This window comes from Alnus glutinosa, chromosome 5, assembly GCF_958979055.1.
Source record: "Alnus glutinosa chromosome 5, dhAlnGlut1.1, whole genome shotgun sequence".
NCBI classification, from domain to species: domain Eukaryota; kingdom Viridiplantae; phylum Streptophyta; class Magnoliopsida; order Fagales; family Betulaceae; genus Alnus; species Alnus glutinosa.
The window spans coordinates 12,315,771-12,331,782 of record NC_084890.1 but is presented as its reverse complement, the minus strand read 5'-3'; the positions used below and the strand labels follow the sequence as shown (position 1 = coordinate 12,331,782).

General features: G+C 35.7%; 1 protein-coding gene across 2 annotated transcripts; it reads right to left on the bottom strand.

The window, feature by feature from the left end:
* Nucleotides 1-4,525: 4,525 nt before the first annotated feature.
* On the bottom strand, nt 4,526-9,293 carry LOC133868078 (shaggy-related protein kinase eta). 2 transcript variants are annotated; one of them, XR_009900283.1, is made up of 13 exons: nt 9,078-9,293; nt 7,961-8,050; nt 7,734-7,793; nt 7,374-7,646; nt 7,225-7,299; nt 7,074-7,130; nt 6,707-6,847; nt 6,550-6,600; nt 6,377-6,472; nt 6,037-6,120; nt 5,691-5,792; nt 5,222-5,278; nt 4,526-5,139 (listed from the first exon to the last, which is right to left on the bottom strand). XR_009900283.1 is itself a non-coding variant. In XM_062304890.1 (12 exons), exons 1-12 carry the CDS (start codon nt 9,090-9,092, stop codon nt 5,044-5,046), a joined length of 1,140 nt encoding a protein of 379 aa, XP_062160874.1. In that variant the 5' UTR covers nt 9,093-9,291; the 3' UTR covers nt 4,526-5,043. The 2 variants fall into 2 exon arrangements, 1 of the variants encoding a protein (XP_062160874.1); XM_062304890.1 differs by lacking the exon at nt 5,222-5,278 and having other exon boundaries at nt 9,078-9,291.
* Nucleotides 9,294-16,012: the final 6,719 nt, after the last annotated feature.

The window sequence follows — 16,012 nt, the reverse complement described above, 5'->3', positions numbered from 1 at the left end:
AAGAAAACGGAGAGATTTATTATTTTTTAGTAGAAAATGAAATGGGGGTTGGTTACTTGGGAGCAGCTCGAGATTTGGGAAGTTGACAGGGGCTGTCGGCTGGTTTTTCGGTTTGATAGACTGGGGATTCTGTGAGGTGGGTTATATGGCTGTTTTTTAATTCGGATGGTTGTGGGATAGTTGGAACCGTTAGATGTTTATGATTTGACTGGACTGGGTGATTGACGGTAAGGATATGAGTACGGTGTGTCCGGGTGTAGGTGGTCTTGGCTTCGATTGGAGTTGGGGTCTACGTCTGGGAGGGCCCACTATTGGCGCGAAGATTTATGTTGCCGGTGTTTTGGACTTTTGAGTTGCAAGAACACTCTTCAAAGAACGACGTCGTTTTGCTTTGATCCTTGCTTTTAATTTTTTGTTTTTCGGAAAAATGTACTGTAGTTTTACTGAGTTGCAAATAGATCCTTGGGATTTAAAAAATGACAAAAAATTCTTTCGGGTAAGCAAAAGAAAAAAATAGGTTTCTAAACGTTTTTTTCTTTTGAAAATTTGACGGAATTCGTTATTGTGTTGTATCGGCACCAATAATATTGTGACAACTATTCTATTTGATTCGGCTTAAAATAATTTTTAAAAAATAATTTCTGTATTTTATGAAGTTTTGTACAATAAAAAATAATTGTCAATTGAAAATATATTCGGTTTGACCGAAAGAAGTTTTTTTAATTTCGGGTAAAATATTTTTTCTTTTTTAAAATCGTAAATCATTTTTCGAGGTTGAGCTTCTCGTTCTTCCATGATGGACCTCCATCGGGCCACTGTTCGAACACAGCCGAGCCTCCACCTGGCCACCATTGGGCCATCGTTTGGCAACCGCCGAACCACCGCCGAGTCATTGCCGGACTCAAATTTTTAGGTTATTTTTTAAATTATTTTATATTAATAAATTTTATGTTGTGAATAAAAATTAATTTTTTTAGGTTAATATGATTGAATGAAAATATAAAAAATATTTGTGAATTTTTCTTCTACGCTACACTAAACACTGGAAAATGTTTTCGACAAAAAATATTTTCCTGAAAACATTTTTTTTAAGGAAAACATTTTACATCAAAACAAAACAAAGCAAAAGTTGCAAATAGATCCCTACGATCTAAAAAGTGACTAAAATTTCCTTGGGTAAGCAAAAACATGTCGGCACGAATAATATAATGACCTTTTTTTTTAGACTAAAAGTATTAAACTAAAAACAATAAAATAAAAAGTAAAATAAAAAAGAAAAAGAAAAGAAGTGATGGTCCGACCACCCATTTTTGAGTTAGATTTGTCGTCCTCAGTCAGTTCCTCCTCCCAACACACTTTATTATTGTCATCATTGGCCTCTCCGCTCCTAGTTGTTGCCTCCCACGCCCCTATTGCCTCTTCACTCGCCTCCACCTCGCCATATTCGTTGTATATTGGGTTTTATGCTTTTTCTATTTCTAGTGTTTTCCTAACATGTTTGGGTAGGGTTACAGGGTATTTCGAGGATCATGCCCCAAGGATGGAGTCAGACATTTTAATGGAAGGGGCCCAAATATATATATATATATATATATATATATATATATATATATATATAAGTCCATGTCCTATTGTCTAAATGGTCATCTATGAAGTATATATTACTCTATATTAAAAAACAAAAAAAAAAAAAAAAATTCCAATTTTAGGTAAATTAAACATAATCCAATTTTTATATTTTTATTATTTTCTTGAAATTAAAAATCAGTAAGCAAAATCAAGAAGAAAGTTTTTTGGAAAAGAAGTAAAGAAAACAACTGTCCAAATATTCAGAAAAGAAAAAAGAAATAAGAAAATCATAAAAAAAGTTCTTAGTTTATGTACTGAAATTGAGAAATTTCAGTTGGATGAAATTGCGTGCTCCTCGCAAGGCTTTACCTGGATGACATAGTTCTTGAAGCTAACATTCTTTTAGTCATTTTGTTAAAACAACCCACTCTCACTAACAAAGTAGCACACTTACTGTAATACAAAACACATCATATTATACACAAAACACATTCAGCTAAACGCAACACAATATAAAACAAATGAAACACATATCTTCTAGACTTTTCTTATGTCATCTAGATGTATTGCAATTAATCCTCATTTTATGCTACATTTGCCACGCATCCTTAGAAAACTGAGCTTTGGCAAGCGTGCAACTCTTTGAGTCCACACCCGTCTTTTTCCAATGCACTGCTTTACTAAACCTCTTTCATTTACTTTGTAAAACTCTTTTCATTGTTATCATTCTCTGACATGCTCCTTCCTACCTATGAAATATTGGAAGGAAAAAGTTTTGACTACAAGGTTATCGTCCAAGATGAGATGAAACAATTGAAAAGATGATAGAAGAAAGGGCCAAAAAGAAATTGTTGCTAGGGACAATAGGCAAAAAAACCTTATATTTTTTTTTCTTTTTTACCATAATTTTTTTTTCTTTAAGAATTGAGGAGGGGCCATGGCCTATACTGGCCCCTATCCCTTCGTCCCTACATGACCCTACACGAACCTTGTTTAACCGCCTTAAATGACAATTACTTTTTTTGGTGTTCGTGTCAAGAATTGGGCCACGTCTTTCATTCTATGCATTTCCTTTTAATTTTTGTTTACTCTATTTGTTTTTGAGCTTGATGTTAGGTTGTCCAACTTTTCTTTATTGTTCTTGGTTGTAGTTCTTCTTTCATGTATTTATATATTTATTTTTAAAAAAAAATATTTAATCCTTAAAAAAAAGAAAAAAAGAAAAGAAAACCAAGTTGAAGATATAACTTGAGTACGACAAATTGGCAGAGGCCTCTGGAGAAGATAGGTCAATAGAGCTAGGGCAATAGTATATCTAGGAAGTGATAAGCTATGTTTCAAATGTCGGTGCATCGAGCTACAAACAATATAGATTAATCGATTATTCAAATATGAAGACTGTCTAAGGTTGATATTCAGGTGGCATGACATCTACAATAGTAACAATACAGTCATTTTTCAAGGCCAATGATCTTAAAATTTGATGGTATTTTAGTGCTTACTTCTACAGGGTTTGATTGATTTTGGTTGTTGGGGATCAGGTTGAAATAAATTTTTTTAGAGGATCACCATTATTAAAATGGCAAAAAGAAGTTCTAAAATGACTAAAAAAACCTAAAAGTTTTATCTTTTTTCAAAATTTTGATACAAGTCCAATAAATATTTTTCACCGAAAACTCAATGAGGAACAGATAGTGCTTGCTTATATAGTGAATGTATTACTTAATAGAAGTGTCGCCATATATGACATTATGGAGCCTTGATACACAAGAGATGAGAAACCGTCCCCCACAAATTATTTCTCGACATTATGACAATGACTTTTCCTAATGCCATAAGTTAATAGAACCAACAAAATGTGTTACTTAATAGAAGTGCTATATGTGTAAATGGTACGGCATGCAATTTCAAAGATCCACCGTTCATTTCAAGTAAACCTTAGGAAAAAAAAAAAAAACAATTTAACTAAACCCTTAAGGAGTGGCAGATCACTATTTTACCCTTTGAGAGGGTGGTCGACCACCTCTTAAGAGTAAGGAGGCGGTTGGCTACCTCTTAAACCCTCGGGTATGGTTTGGCCCCTACTTTAATTACTTTATCCTTTAAGGCTTCAGTAGCTCAATCCAGCCTATTTATTTTGAATGAAAAGTATAAATCTTAGAAATTGCAAACCTCTACCATTCCATGAAATTGCAGGAATCTCAATCCGTTTATGAGGAACTTCTAGAGGAGATTATGGTCGAGTTCCTACAGATGCCAATTTTCAAAAGAGATGTAGGGGAAATAGTTACAACTTTTTGCTCTGTTTCTAGCTTCCTTTCTTAAATAGATGCTTGATGGGGGGCCTTGGGATATGTCTGAAATTATTTTTAGTAGTAGATAGTCTCTTGTTTTGTTGGGGTTTCTGTAATTTGTGGTGGACTAAATCGAGACCCAATTTGCTGTATTCTTTGAGTTTGATTCTTAATAAATTTCTTATTCATAGAAAAAATAAATAAATAGTTTCAATGGTCCAATTCTCAAATGGGTAGGTGACAGTAATGCAGCGAGTATTTACCATGCAAAAAAAAAGAAAAAAAAAGAAAGAAAGAAAGAGCAACTGTCTTTAACATTTACATTATATCTGAGCAAATAACAGAGTCGGTGATGAGAAAAGTTGGCCCTGCCGACCATGTTTGGAAGGAATAATTCCAAGGAAGAAGGGGCCATCCTTGGTACAATGCCAATACACATGGGATGCTCTCCTGAAGGAAGAAAAATATATGAAAAAAACGTTCAACTGTTCTTGGATTTAGCTAAGTATGATGGAGAAAGTGGGGGTGTGATAGCAAGCTCAGGAGGCCCTAATGTTTTTGGTTGCTTGGTGGTTGGGAAAGGGAAAGGGGCACAGATAACGTTTAGATCTAAACCGTTGAAAAAACTAAAAAAAAAAAAGTGCTGTAGGCTAAATCCGTAGTGGTACTAACACAGAACAATAGCATTTAATCGCACAAACAGTTGGTAACAAATTTGTCTGCAAATACAAGTCAATCACCAAAGAAGTAAAGGAAAACAACATGCACGTAAACCATACCAACAAGCAACAAGATCACCCCCTTTTGTTCAGCCATTCTATTAGGGGCTTTCTTCCTAGCTATAAATACACTTTCCCCTAGCTTTTCCTCTGCTAGCAGCTTTCTGATCAGTACATCTCCAGCTATCTTAACTATCAAACATGTACAAAAACAAAAAGGTGTCTTAAGAAAGGAGGTTTGTAAAGAGAAAGTTTCAGGAGGGACAGGGAGGAAACCGTATTAAAGAACTCATCAAGTAACCGCAGCTATCCAGCCACTTGAGTCTATGCATCGGGGTGGAGCAACAGCAAGAAGTGATACCCATCAGGTCGCAACGCATCGGAATTCTAACACAAAGATAGTACCTCCTTGTGTCACACATCAACTGGAAGACAAACATTCCCCACATAACTTTCCACACTTATGTGCCTGCTGGATGCATGAAATTTAGACCCATTTGGCGTTTCACATGCTCTGGTATCAACCTATTAACAAGCTCTGGTGAAGCCCCTGACATCTGTAACCACCATAGAAAAATCTCAAGTAAACAATTGGTTACAAGTAGGACATGTCAAACTGAGTAGTTGCAGAACATTCACCTAATCACCCAACAAAGGCACATTTAAGCCTTTTTGGCTGCCGTTTATAAATTATGTCTACATGTAGGAAAATTAAGACAAACGTCATAAATCTTCTTAAGAGGAATAAAGGATCATGAACAATAAGACAGACTATTGCTGGCAACTGGGACAGTTGATAATAACTACCAACAACTCCTCTAGAAACATCCCCAGCCCTCTCATTCCCCACACAGAGTGAACAAGGATGGCTAGCACTACAGAAATCATGAGTGGCTAATAACCTAAAAAATAGTGCCATATCCATGCATTAACAGACATCTAAAAGGAATGGATTTCTCCTATATTTTGACACACAAAAGTAAACATACATTAACCATTGGAATCTCAGTATTTGGCAATTAAAAAATGCACACTGGAGTATAATTTTGATTCCAATCACTAATGGCTATGCATATACAGTACAAATAAGTAATGTTAGAAGACGTACTTCCTGTTTAAAGTTAAAAAGGAGTGGCAATGGGCGACCATTTGGTAGGCGAGCATTGGGTTCTCGGAGTTCATCGAAGAAAGGGTGAGCACACGCTTCTAGCTGTGATAACAAAAGAAACTCCCAGTCAAAAAGGAGAACAATCAGACGCACACAATCATCTATATAAAAGAAAACACCCATATAAACATATCAATACATTTACATAAAAAACACAGAAGTAAAACTCTTGACACCAAATAATCCATTGGCATTGACCAAGACTAACATCTCATGAGTATTGGCTACACCAAAAGCTAGATGTAGTTATATATCCATATAAAAATAATAGCAGACATGAACTCACCGCTGTACAGCGAAGACTAGGTGAGTATTGCAGCAGTCTTGAAGCCAGATCAATTGCTTCTGGAGGCATCCTTTTGTGGAAAACCTAAATCAAGAAACTTAAAAGTGAGATAGAATACACCCCCAAGTTTGTTAGAGGAACAACAATGGTATTAGAATAATCAAGTTAATGTTTGCATCATTAAATCTTTGATGAAAAAACAGCACAAGGGCACATAACACACAAGAATGAACATATATTTGCTAAAAAATTCTAACATGCAAATGACATATGATGCCTCTCCATACGAACTTAATTTTGCAAAAAATTCAATTAATTTAAAAGGAAATAAAGTGTAGACCTTGTGCCAAGGATGTGCTTTTATCTGCGGAAACCTAAAATCGGTATAATTTGGATTCATACAACGAATTTCTTCACGAGTTGGTGTACCAAGAACCTGTATGATAAAACATAGGACATTGACACATAGTCACAAGAATCACATGCATTCAAGTATCCATGAACAAATCGAACCTTGATAATTTCTACTAGCTGGTCCACCGCATTTTCTCCAGGAAACAGTGGCTGCAAAAATTATAAAAATAAATAGGTCAGATAAAACATACCCACAGAAGAGAAAAACTTACCTTGCAGAGACTGCTGGAAAGTCAAATTTGTTAAAAATGCTAACCTGCCCTAGAAGAAGCTCTGCAAGGACACAACCAGCTGACCAGATATCAATTGAGGTTGTATATTCTGTGGCACCAAATATAAGTTCGGGAGCCCGATAGAATCGTGAGCATATGTATGATATGTTAGCTTCACCTTTGACCTGATCGAAATTAAATTTATGGTGAATGGCAGAGAATATATATTAGAAAACAGAAGAAGAAAGAAAAGCATCATATTCGCTCACATAGAATCATAAACAGTCACAAATACATGTGTCTTCCAAATAAAAACAACTGGAAGTTAGCAAAGCAGAAAGCTTAAAGACGCAAATCCACTTGAACCAGAGGAAACTTAAGAACCAATTAAAGAATAAGAGGTCAACATACCAGTACTTTTGCACTTCCGAAATCACAAAGCTTAACCTGGTGAGTGAGAGGATCAACCTGTAGAGAGTCGAGAATAGTTAGTAAAAATGGTCACAACATTCTTCTTAACATCAAACTTTTATTTCCAGTTTACAACCAGAGAAGAGCATACCAAAAGATTTTGAGGCTTCAAATCCCTATGGCAAACTCCAGGAACAGTATGTATGTAAGCCAGCCCCCTGAAGATCTGGAAGACATTTCCCAGTTAATATCAGAAAGAATATGTGATTAGCCAACAACATAAGAAAGTATCGTGTATACCTGGTACATGTAGAGCTTCACATAGATTAGTGGCATTCTCTGATTTGCATTGCTGTAATGCCTCAAGACCCGATACATGGTCTCAGGTACATATTCCATAACCAGGTTGAGAAAAAGTTCATTCTTACTAGTCGTGGAAAAGAAACAGTGCTTCAAAGAGATCACATTTGGATGATCCATCACACGCATTAACTGCAGTTCACGATTCTTATATCTTCTGTCCTGCAAAACCTTCTTTATAGCTACGGTCTCACCAGTTTCTAAGCATTTTGCCTAAGAAAAAGAAAAATATCAGGATAATGACATGATAGATAAAAAGGCATCAAGATGGGTAGAACTGCAAATATTACATTGGCATACCTGGAAAACAATACCAAATGATCCAGTCCCCACAACACGCTCTGCCATGTAACTGATGGTCTGCAAGGACAATTACAGCAAAAAGGGATTAATTTCACATGTAGACGAATCTGGTCAAATATAAAGCTGTCTAAATCTCCAAAATTGTTCAAAATTCATTAAATGCACAAATTTTAAAACGGAAATGAAAAGGAGAGCAACACATAGGTACTCCCTAGAATGCTTACCTGCTTAGGTTCTCCATTTTTGCCACCAATGGTAGTGGAAATGATGTGACCCGTTGGATCATTTCCATCAACAACAGGCCCAGAAATTTCCTGCGAAGTATATCACATCAAGTCTTAGGGATTAAAGGAACAAAACTTTCAAACGGGTGTAAACAATATTTCGATTTACTTTCCAGCAAGCACTGGGAAATTTTGTATAGCTGAATTCACAAATTAGCAGGTACCATGGCCAACACCGGCCAAAGGAAATCACATGAATACGATTTTTTCAGAGCATATAACTAGCTTAGACTATTAGAAATGGAAGTCCCCAAAAATACTATGAGAAGAGAAGGTAAGGGGAAAAAAAAAAAAAAAAAGCTCAGGAAACAGGCAGAGAAGCCAAAATGATTCAAAACACAAGATTTTGCATAATAATAGAAGGAGATCGAACCCACTAATCTCAACAATCTCACCAAAAAGAAATGGCAACCCACTAAGTAAACTAAGCAAAAATGCTCGAAAATCTAGTAAGAAACCGAGGCATGAAGGAAGCAAGCTTGATCTGACGGAAAACCGTAATTGAACCTCTCAATCAAACCCCGATTGTTCATAGAACCCAATGTTTATCCAAACAAAACCAATACAAGCGCTAACAACTGTGATCTAATGAAAAATTCACCTAAATCGGCACGATTAAGCTCTGAAAACAGGATAATTTTTTTTTGGATAAGTTGAAAACAGGATAATTAAGTAAAAGCCAAAAAATTCTAAACGGTAGAGATCAGAGAGCCGTACAAAGCCTAGAACCAGACCCTTCTCAGAAACTAGAAGCAAAAGAGAAAAGATCTGGTCATCCGAAACCCCAGCTTCGATCTCAGATCAACAAAAAAATCGAAGCAAGCAAAGATCTCTCCCAAGAATCTCCCTACAACTCACCGATCAAGACCAGTAGCAATCAAAAGAAAAACACAACAAAACAAAGGAAAAAAGAAAACCCAGAACCCGGATCCCACATTTCCCACTCGAACGCTGCTACCAACAACCAACCGGATTTTCCTTCTCTTTTTTTTTTTCTCAGCAACCAAACGAAAAAAAAAAAAAAAAAAAAACAGAGAATGTGAAAGGTGGTGAGTACCTTATCGTCAGCCATGATGGGGCGGTGGATTGGGGATCTTGTGGTAGAATCAGTGGGTGACGACGATGATGCTGATGAGGAAGAAGATCATGGTGCGGAGGCAGCGAGAGACAACAAGCAGCCCATGTGATTCCCACCTGCTTTTTTCTCCACTTTCGCTCTCTAAACTTTCCGTCCTCTCTCTCTCTCTCTCTTTGGTGTTGGGGGAAAGGCCCCCACTCTTTGTTGAATTTACGAGATTGGACTTTGAATTTTGGACTCTTTGCCGACGGCCACATGATTGGACTTTGAATTTCGAAACTTTTTCCGTGTAAAGAAGTAAAAATAGAACGCGGAGAAAATTATTTGCCCCAGGGAAAAAAGTTGTCATTTAATATTATTTGATTTACCAAAAAAGGGTTTCTTCTTATATATTACGTATAGTAATATTCGTAATTTCCATAATTTTGCCAATTTAAGGAATATTGTGTTCATATTGAAACAAAACTGAAATAAAATCAATATGTTGACTTTTTACCCTAAGAACTCATTTTTAAATTTATTATTATTATTATTATTAAGGTTTCAGTCAACAATCGACTAAACGGGGTATTTTTGTCACTTTTGTGAGTCTCGCTTATAACCATTTTCTCATATTCAGCTCTAACATACTTTTCTTCTTTTTGCCCGTCTCTTTTGGACCGGAAGTTAGAGCCTATAATTTTGCCATGTGTTTCTTAACATGTAAAAAACATATGTTTTTTTTTTTTTTTTTAATTAACATATGATAAACACGTGACTTTTTAATAAAATTATTAAAAAAAAAAATGTGCGTCTTACGTGCTAAAGAACACGTGACAAAATTATAAAATGAATTTGAGGGAATTTATATCTAATTCTTTTATATGGTAATCAATGCAATTGAAAGTTAAAATAAAATTAAAAGGAAAGTTTTTTAACCTAAAATTAATTTACTCAATTGGATGAAGAGATGGCCTCCATTGATCTCATTGAATTTCATTTATAAGAGGAATCTTAATTTACTCAAATGGATGACCTATCCTTCTTTGATTTGAAGCATTTACGGCCTTGTGCGGCATATTCTTTGATTTTTGCTCAAGGTATAAAGAATCAAGACATTTTTTATTCCTTTGTGATTAAGAAAACACCAATTTTATGTTTGTTGTTTCCAGATTTGGTGTTGTTACTGTCGTTTGGATTTGTTATTGGAGAGCCAGCCTAACCCTTCTCCAGTCTAAATGAATGTTGTACTTATAAAATAAAAAATAGGCACGGGTCCACTAAATGGTATTTTCGTAGTAATTGGGATTATGAATTTTGAGTTTATGGAGGAGTATGGGATGAGTAGTATATAAATTATATTTTATGAAAAGAAACCATCAATTACTCAAAATAGGAGATGCATAAGCCATAGAGTTTTGCTTGAGGAAAAAATATATGAGAAATGTTGGATGTACTAAATCTTTTACCAAAATATGGATTTAAAGATGATGTGAAACTTACTCATTAGTACCCGTAGCATTTTTTTTTATTAATTATTTTAATCATTTTCAATAAATAAGTTCTACATCATCTTAATATTTATTTCTTAATAAAAAAAATTTAATACCCCAAATAATTTTCAAAAGGCATTGGGTCAAGCGCGTGGTATTGGACTCTACTTATTGGATGAAAAGTGGGGAAGGGAATCAAGGGATAATGCGTATGTTAACCTAGTTATGAAGACATAATTGGGAATAAAAAATAAATAAAATAAAATAATTATTGAAAACATATGGAAAAGAGTGAGTCACAAAGGTCTTCCTTTTTGAAAGTAACTTTGTCCGATCTCAGTCTACAAAGAAGATGTTGACCACAACATAAACAAGCTTTCTGTATTTTCTTATTCACATTCCACCTTTTCAACATGATAAAAGCAAAAATTAGTCACCTCAACTTTAGATTTTGCTTGTTGTACAGCCAGAAAATATTAATAAATAAAACTAGTGGGTAAAGAGTAAGGATAATGTTTTGGGGATTTTATATTCCTAAACAAACTTGAAAAACGTTGGAGCCCCAAATCATTGATGTCGAGCATTTTTAAATCATTTTATGAAATTGTTATTCCTTCAATTATTTTATTATTATTATTATTATTTTTTATATGTTCACACAAGAGGAGAAGGGGATTCGAACTAGTGACCTCCGCTTCATGAGGCGTGGTCCCCAACCGATTGAACTATCTCTTGGGGGCTATTCATTCAATTAATTAAGAGTACGTTTAGCATTACGATTTTTTAGATAAAGAAAATACGATTTTAAACTAAACCGCAAAAAATGAATCGTTTGAAATTTCATTTTTAAAAAATTGTGATTTGAAAAAGTAGAAAATCTGTTTTTTTAAATCGCAAGTAAGTGGATGCTTTTTTAAAACGCATAATTTTAAAGGCTAAATTGGTATTTTAAAGGTCACACTGTGATATTGCCAAATGCTTAAATGCATTTAAAAAAAAAAAATCACATTTTAAAATTGCTATATTTAAATTGTACTTTTTAAAATCGTAAAGCCCAACGGACCATAAATCTCTCATGCATGTAAGAAGGCACTATTATGTGTTAGAAAAATTAAAATGCATAGCGGAGTAAAAACAAATACCTCACTTGCACTGCAATCGGATTATTTTGGAGTTTTCCCGCATGATTCTTCCGACGCCTATTTCTTCTTGCTGGCTAAAGTCAAATGTAAGAATGCCTCAGTTTAAAAACATGTGGGAGGAGTGCATGCATTGCGGGCGCCCCTCCATTTAATATCTTCCACTCCTATACAATGGGCATGACCTGATCATGCATCTCTCAGTATATTTATTGTCATGTCCATAATGAAAAATAGGCTGACCACCGAGTACACCTGCATAAAAGTATGAGAGCACTATACCTAATCTTTACCAAAAAGACCAACATAGCAGCATCCCTAAAGCGTCTTATAATGACCTAGATTTATTCGAACACATCTAATAATTCTTGAATTCAAATACTTAGAACAATGCTTGATCTATCCATAATGACCATGATTTATTCACGATTCATCACTATCACCATGTAGTTCAATAACCTATCGACAATGAATGCACGTAGGGATTTGTTAAAAAATGGTATTTCCTTCGCCATCATGTTACTCAATTTTGGACCTATTTTTTTCTCAACTGTGCCCCTTTAGATTGCATCAATCATAGTCATAGGCAACACGCTAGAATAGCAAACATCAAGACCTTTGCATTATGACATAGTCAAAGTTTAACAAGGGCATAAAATCAAGTTATAAAATGACTCATGGGACTCACATAGTGAGGAAGCAGAGATCTATTCACTCACCTCCACAGTCGGTCGAATAAATGCATTCATTATGAAATACATGCTACAATGGACTTATCTTTCCAAAAGAATGTATGCTGAAGCTCAATACATCATACAGATCTTAATCTAGACGCTATCCAAGTGTCTAACCCGAGTCCTTTAACTGCTCAACACCCAGGGCGCCAAATAAAGATCTAGTATCTGGCTAACCACAGCCTACATGGATTGTGGGCTATCCACGCATGCTCTTAACAATATCATAGATATCGTCTTAACTCTAACTAAGTCGACATCTATTTGAGTCAACCAACCTTATCTCCATTCACTACCTAAGCACCAGAGGCGATCGCTCATGTGAGTGAGCCGATCTAAGCTTGTCGACACACATTTCATACCATGGAACCAATCACATGGTAAATGCATGTAAAAATGAAAAACATCATATGCATTAATAAATAAAATATCCAAAAAAAAAGTACAATACATGGTCAATTGATCAAATAAGAAAAATTACATTTTACGCATTTCTAAACTCCTAACATGAGCTTGAAAAGTATCTATCGCTATAGGTGTAACGAGCCAAGGAAAAACGCTAGCCACATCTACGCTATCATTTCAAAAGGACTAGTCAATTTGGAGCTTCCCTAAAATTCCTTATGAAGCCTAGTTTCACCTAATAACTAGGCAATTTAGAATTTAGTACTCATGACTTTCTTTATAAACCACTCACTCTATGTGGGCTACTCATCTTCCCAATATGGGACCGGGGTGTTACAAACTCCTCCTCTTAAACTCCAGACGTCCTCGTCAAAGCCACATCATGCAACGCTCTAGTACCACATGGCCTGGCGTTATTAGATGGCTCTAACACCATTTGTAACGACCCAAGGAAAAGCGCTAGCCATATCTACACTATCACTCCAAAAGGACTAGTCAATTTGTAGTTTCCCTAAAATTCTTTATAAAGCCCAGTTTCACCTAATAACTAAGCAATGTGGAACTTATCACTCATTGCTATCTTTATAAATCACCCATTCTATGTGGGCTACTCATCTTCCCAATATGGGACCAGAGTGTTACAATAGGCTTTGTTAGGGATTTGCAATCATGTGACTCATAGAAATGTGCTTCATGACCACATCCTTTTGCGTAACCATGTCTTTGATATATTTATAACGTATGTCAATATGTTTGGTTTTACCATGATACTTAGGGTCCTTAGCATAGGCAAGAGCTGTCGTACTATCATAATGAATTGTTATAGGATCTAGAGCATCCACGACAATCTCAAGATGTTGAAGGAACCTCAAGCAAACAACTTTTTAAACCACTGCTAAATGAGCTACATACGTCGCCTCCATGGTTGATAAAGCTATACATGGTTATTTCTTGGTACTCCATGTAATGGCACCATTATTAAACAAGAAAACGTATTTAGATGTTGATTTGCGCTCATTTAGTTCACTACCCTAGTCGACATCATTGTACCCAACAAGTTGCAAATTTGAACCCTAATAATAAAGTACATAGTCTGCGATTCTTTTGAGGTATCTCAATATCTTCTTGACTCTCTCCAATGGGCTAGTCTGGGGTTAGACTGGAATCTATTGACTAGCCACCTGCATAACATATGTTTGATCGAGTACACATCATAGCATACATCAGGCTGCCTACTGCGCTATAAAGAACACAAGCCATCTTTTCAATCTCATCTTGAGTCTTAGGATAGATCTCTTGGCTCAAGTTCTCTCCTTTAGTGATAAGAATGTCAATGAGTTTACAATCTTACATCTAAAAATGTTCAAGAACCTTTTTAATATAGGTATGTTGAGACAAATTTGAAGATCTTAAGTCCCTGAATGTAGTTCAAAATTAGAGGATAACCACCTTTTGGTGGCAACAATCATATCCTTATTATATTTAGCCAACAATATGTCGTTGATATTCAATGAAAAAATTATGAAACTAACGTTGGACCGTTTGACAGAGACATAATGGTCTTCTTCGATCATCATAAGCCCATTACAAACAACGACTCGATGGAATCTAAGATACCATTGTCTAGATAATTACTTCAAGCCATAGATGGACCGTTTGAACTTGCACACTTTGCGCTCTTGTCCATTGGGCATGAGGCCAACTGGTTGATTAATATAGATCTTTTCGTCTAATTTTATAGGGGTGGGTATCGGTGAAAACGGTGACGGACGGGTGTTTTTTGCCCACCGCTCCACCTAGGTTGGTAAAGTCGCTATTTTCACTGACTTTGTACCAAGAGAGGGTATTCCGACCATCACCGTCAAGTCGGTTGCAGTGATGGTCGATAGGCGGTTACAAGTCAATGGCTAGAGAAATAAGCTCCAAATAGAGAGAGAGAGAGAGAGAGAGAGAGAGAGAGAGAGAGAGAGTATGTTACAAGCAAGGTTGTTTTCTCCATCACATACCCTTCACGTTTTACAGAAATTGGATGTAAGATTATAGTGACTCGTATGGGTGGGTACTGGGTAGCACAACTAGTTGATGGCTTACTTGATTGTACAATCCATTCAAATCATTAAGAAATTCTTGTACCAACATGCGTTGGTAGCAAAAAGAAAAAAGTGAAAAAAAGAAGAAGAAGAAGAAGAAATGTACCAAAAGGAGAAGAGAAGGTCCTAAAGTGACCGTGGCTTGGCCTTTATTTTGTTTTCTTGTAAAACGTTAAAGTTTATATAATAAATAAGAATGTGAATATGATAAATGCATAATGCTCAATCAATCAATCACCATGCGAGGAAGTTTTACCAACATTTTTTTTTGTCAAAAAAATTAAAATTTGCATAGAAGTGTGCATGCATATTCGTTAAGTTCGATTCAAAAATTGACATTCCAAATTTCATACCGCTTACCAACCCGACTCGATATTTGTAGATAATTTTTCTACTTCATACCTGTTAGTTTTATGTCTCTTTATTTTTCACTACCGATCGCCAATTGTCGGTTGCTAGTCGGTGAAGGTTTATTGACGGTCGGTAGGTGGTGCGCGGCCAATCTGTCCACCCCTATAATTTTTCATTGAGAAAGGTTGTCTTTACATCCATTTGTACAATTTTGAATCCATATACGTAACAAGCCCACAATCAAGCGAATTGAGGCAAACCTCACTATCAATGAGAAGGTTTCCTCATAGTCTATATCATCTTGTTGGGTATAACCTTTCGCCACACCTTGTACCTTCTATTGAAAAATATCCTTTACATTTGATCTTAAGAACCTATTTGTTCCAAGAGATCTTTCACCCTAGAGCTATGTTCACCAGATCCCAGACCTGGTTAGCCCTCAACAACTCCATCTCAACATTCATTGCCTTAATCCACTTACTTTTAGTAGAAGATGAGAAAACCTCTTGAACTATCTTAAGCTCATAATTATCTTGCGAAGAAACCATGAAAGCTTCTTCTTCAATCTCAAAACGATGACATGGAACATTTGCATGTTTGCTTCTACGCAATTGAGGTTGATGATAATCCTTCTCTGGTGGTAAGCTCCCACCAAGTGGCAAGTTGATCCTACTATCCCTTGGAGCTTGATGAATGTTGGGGCACTTTTTTGGATTCGGGCCA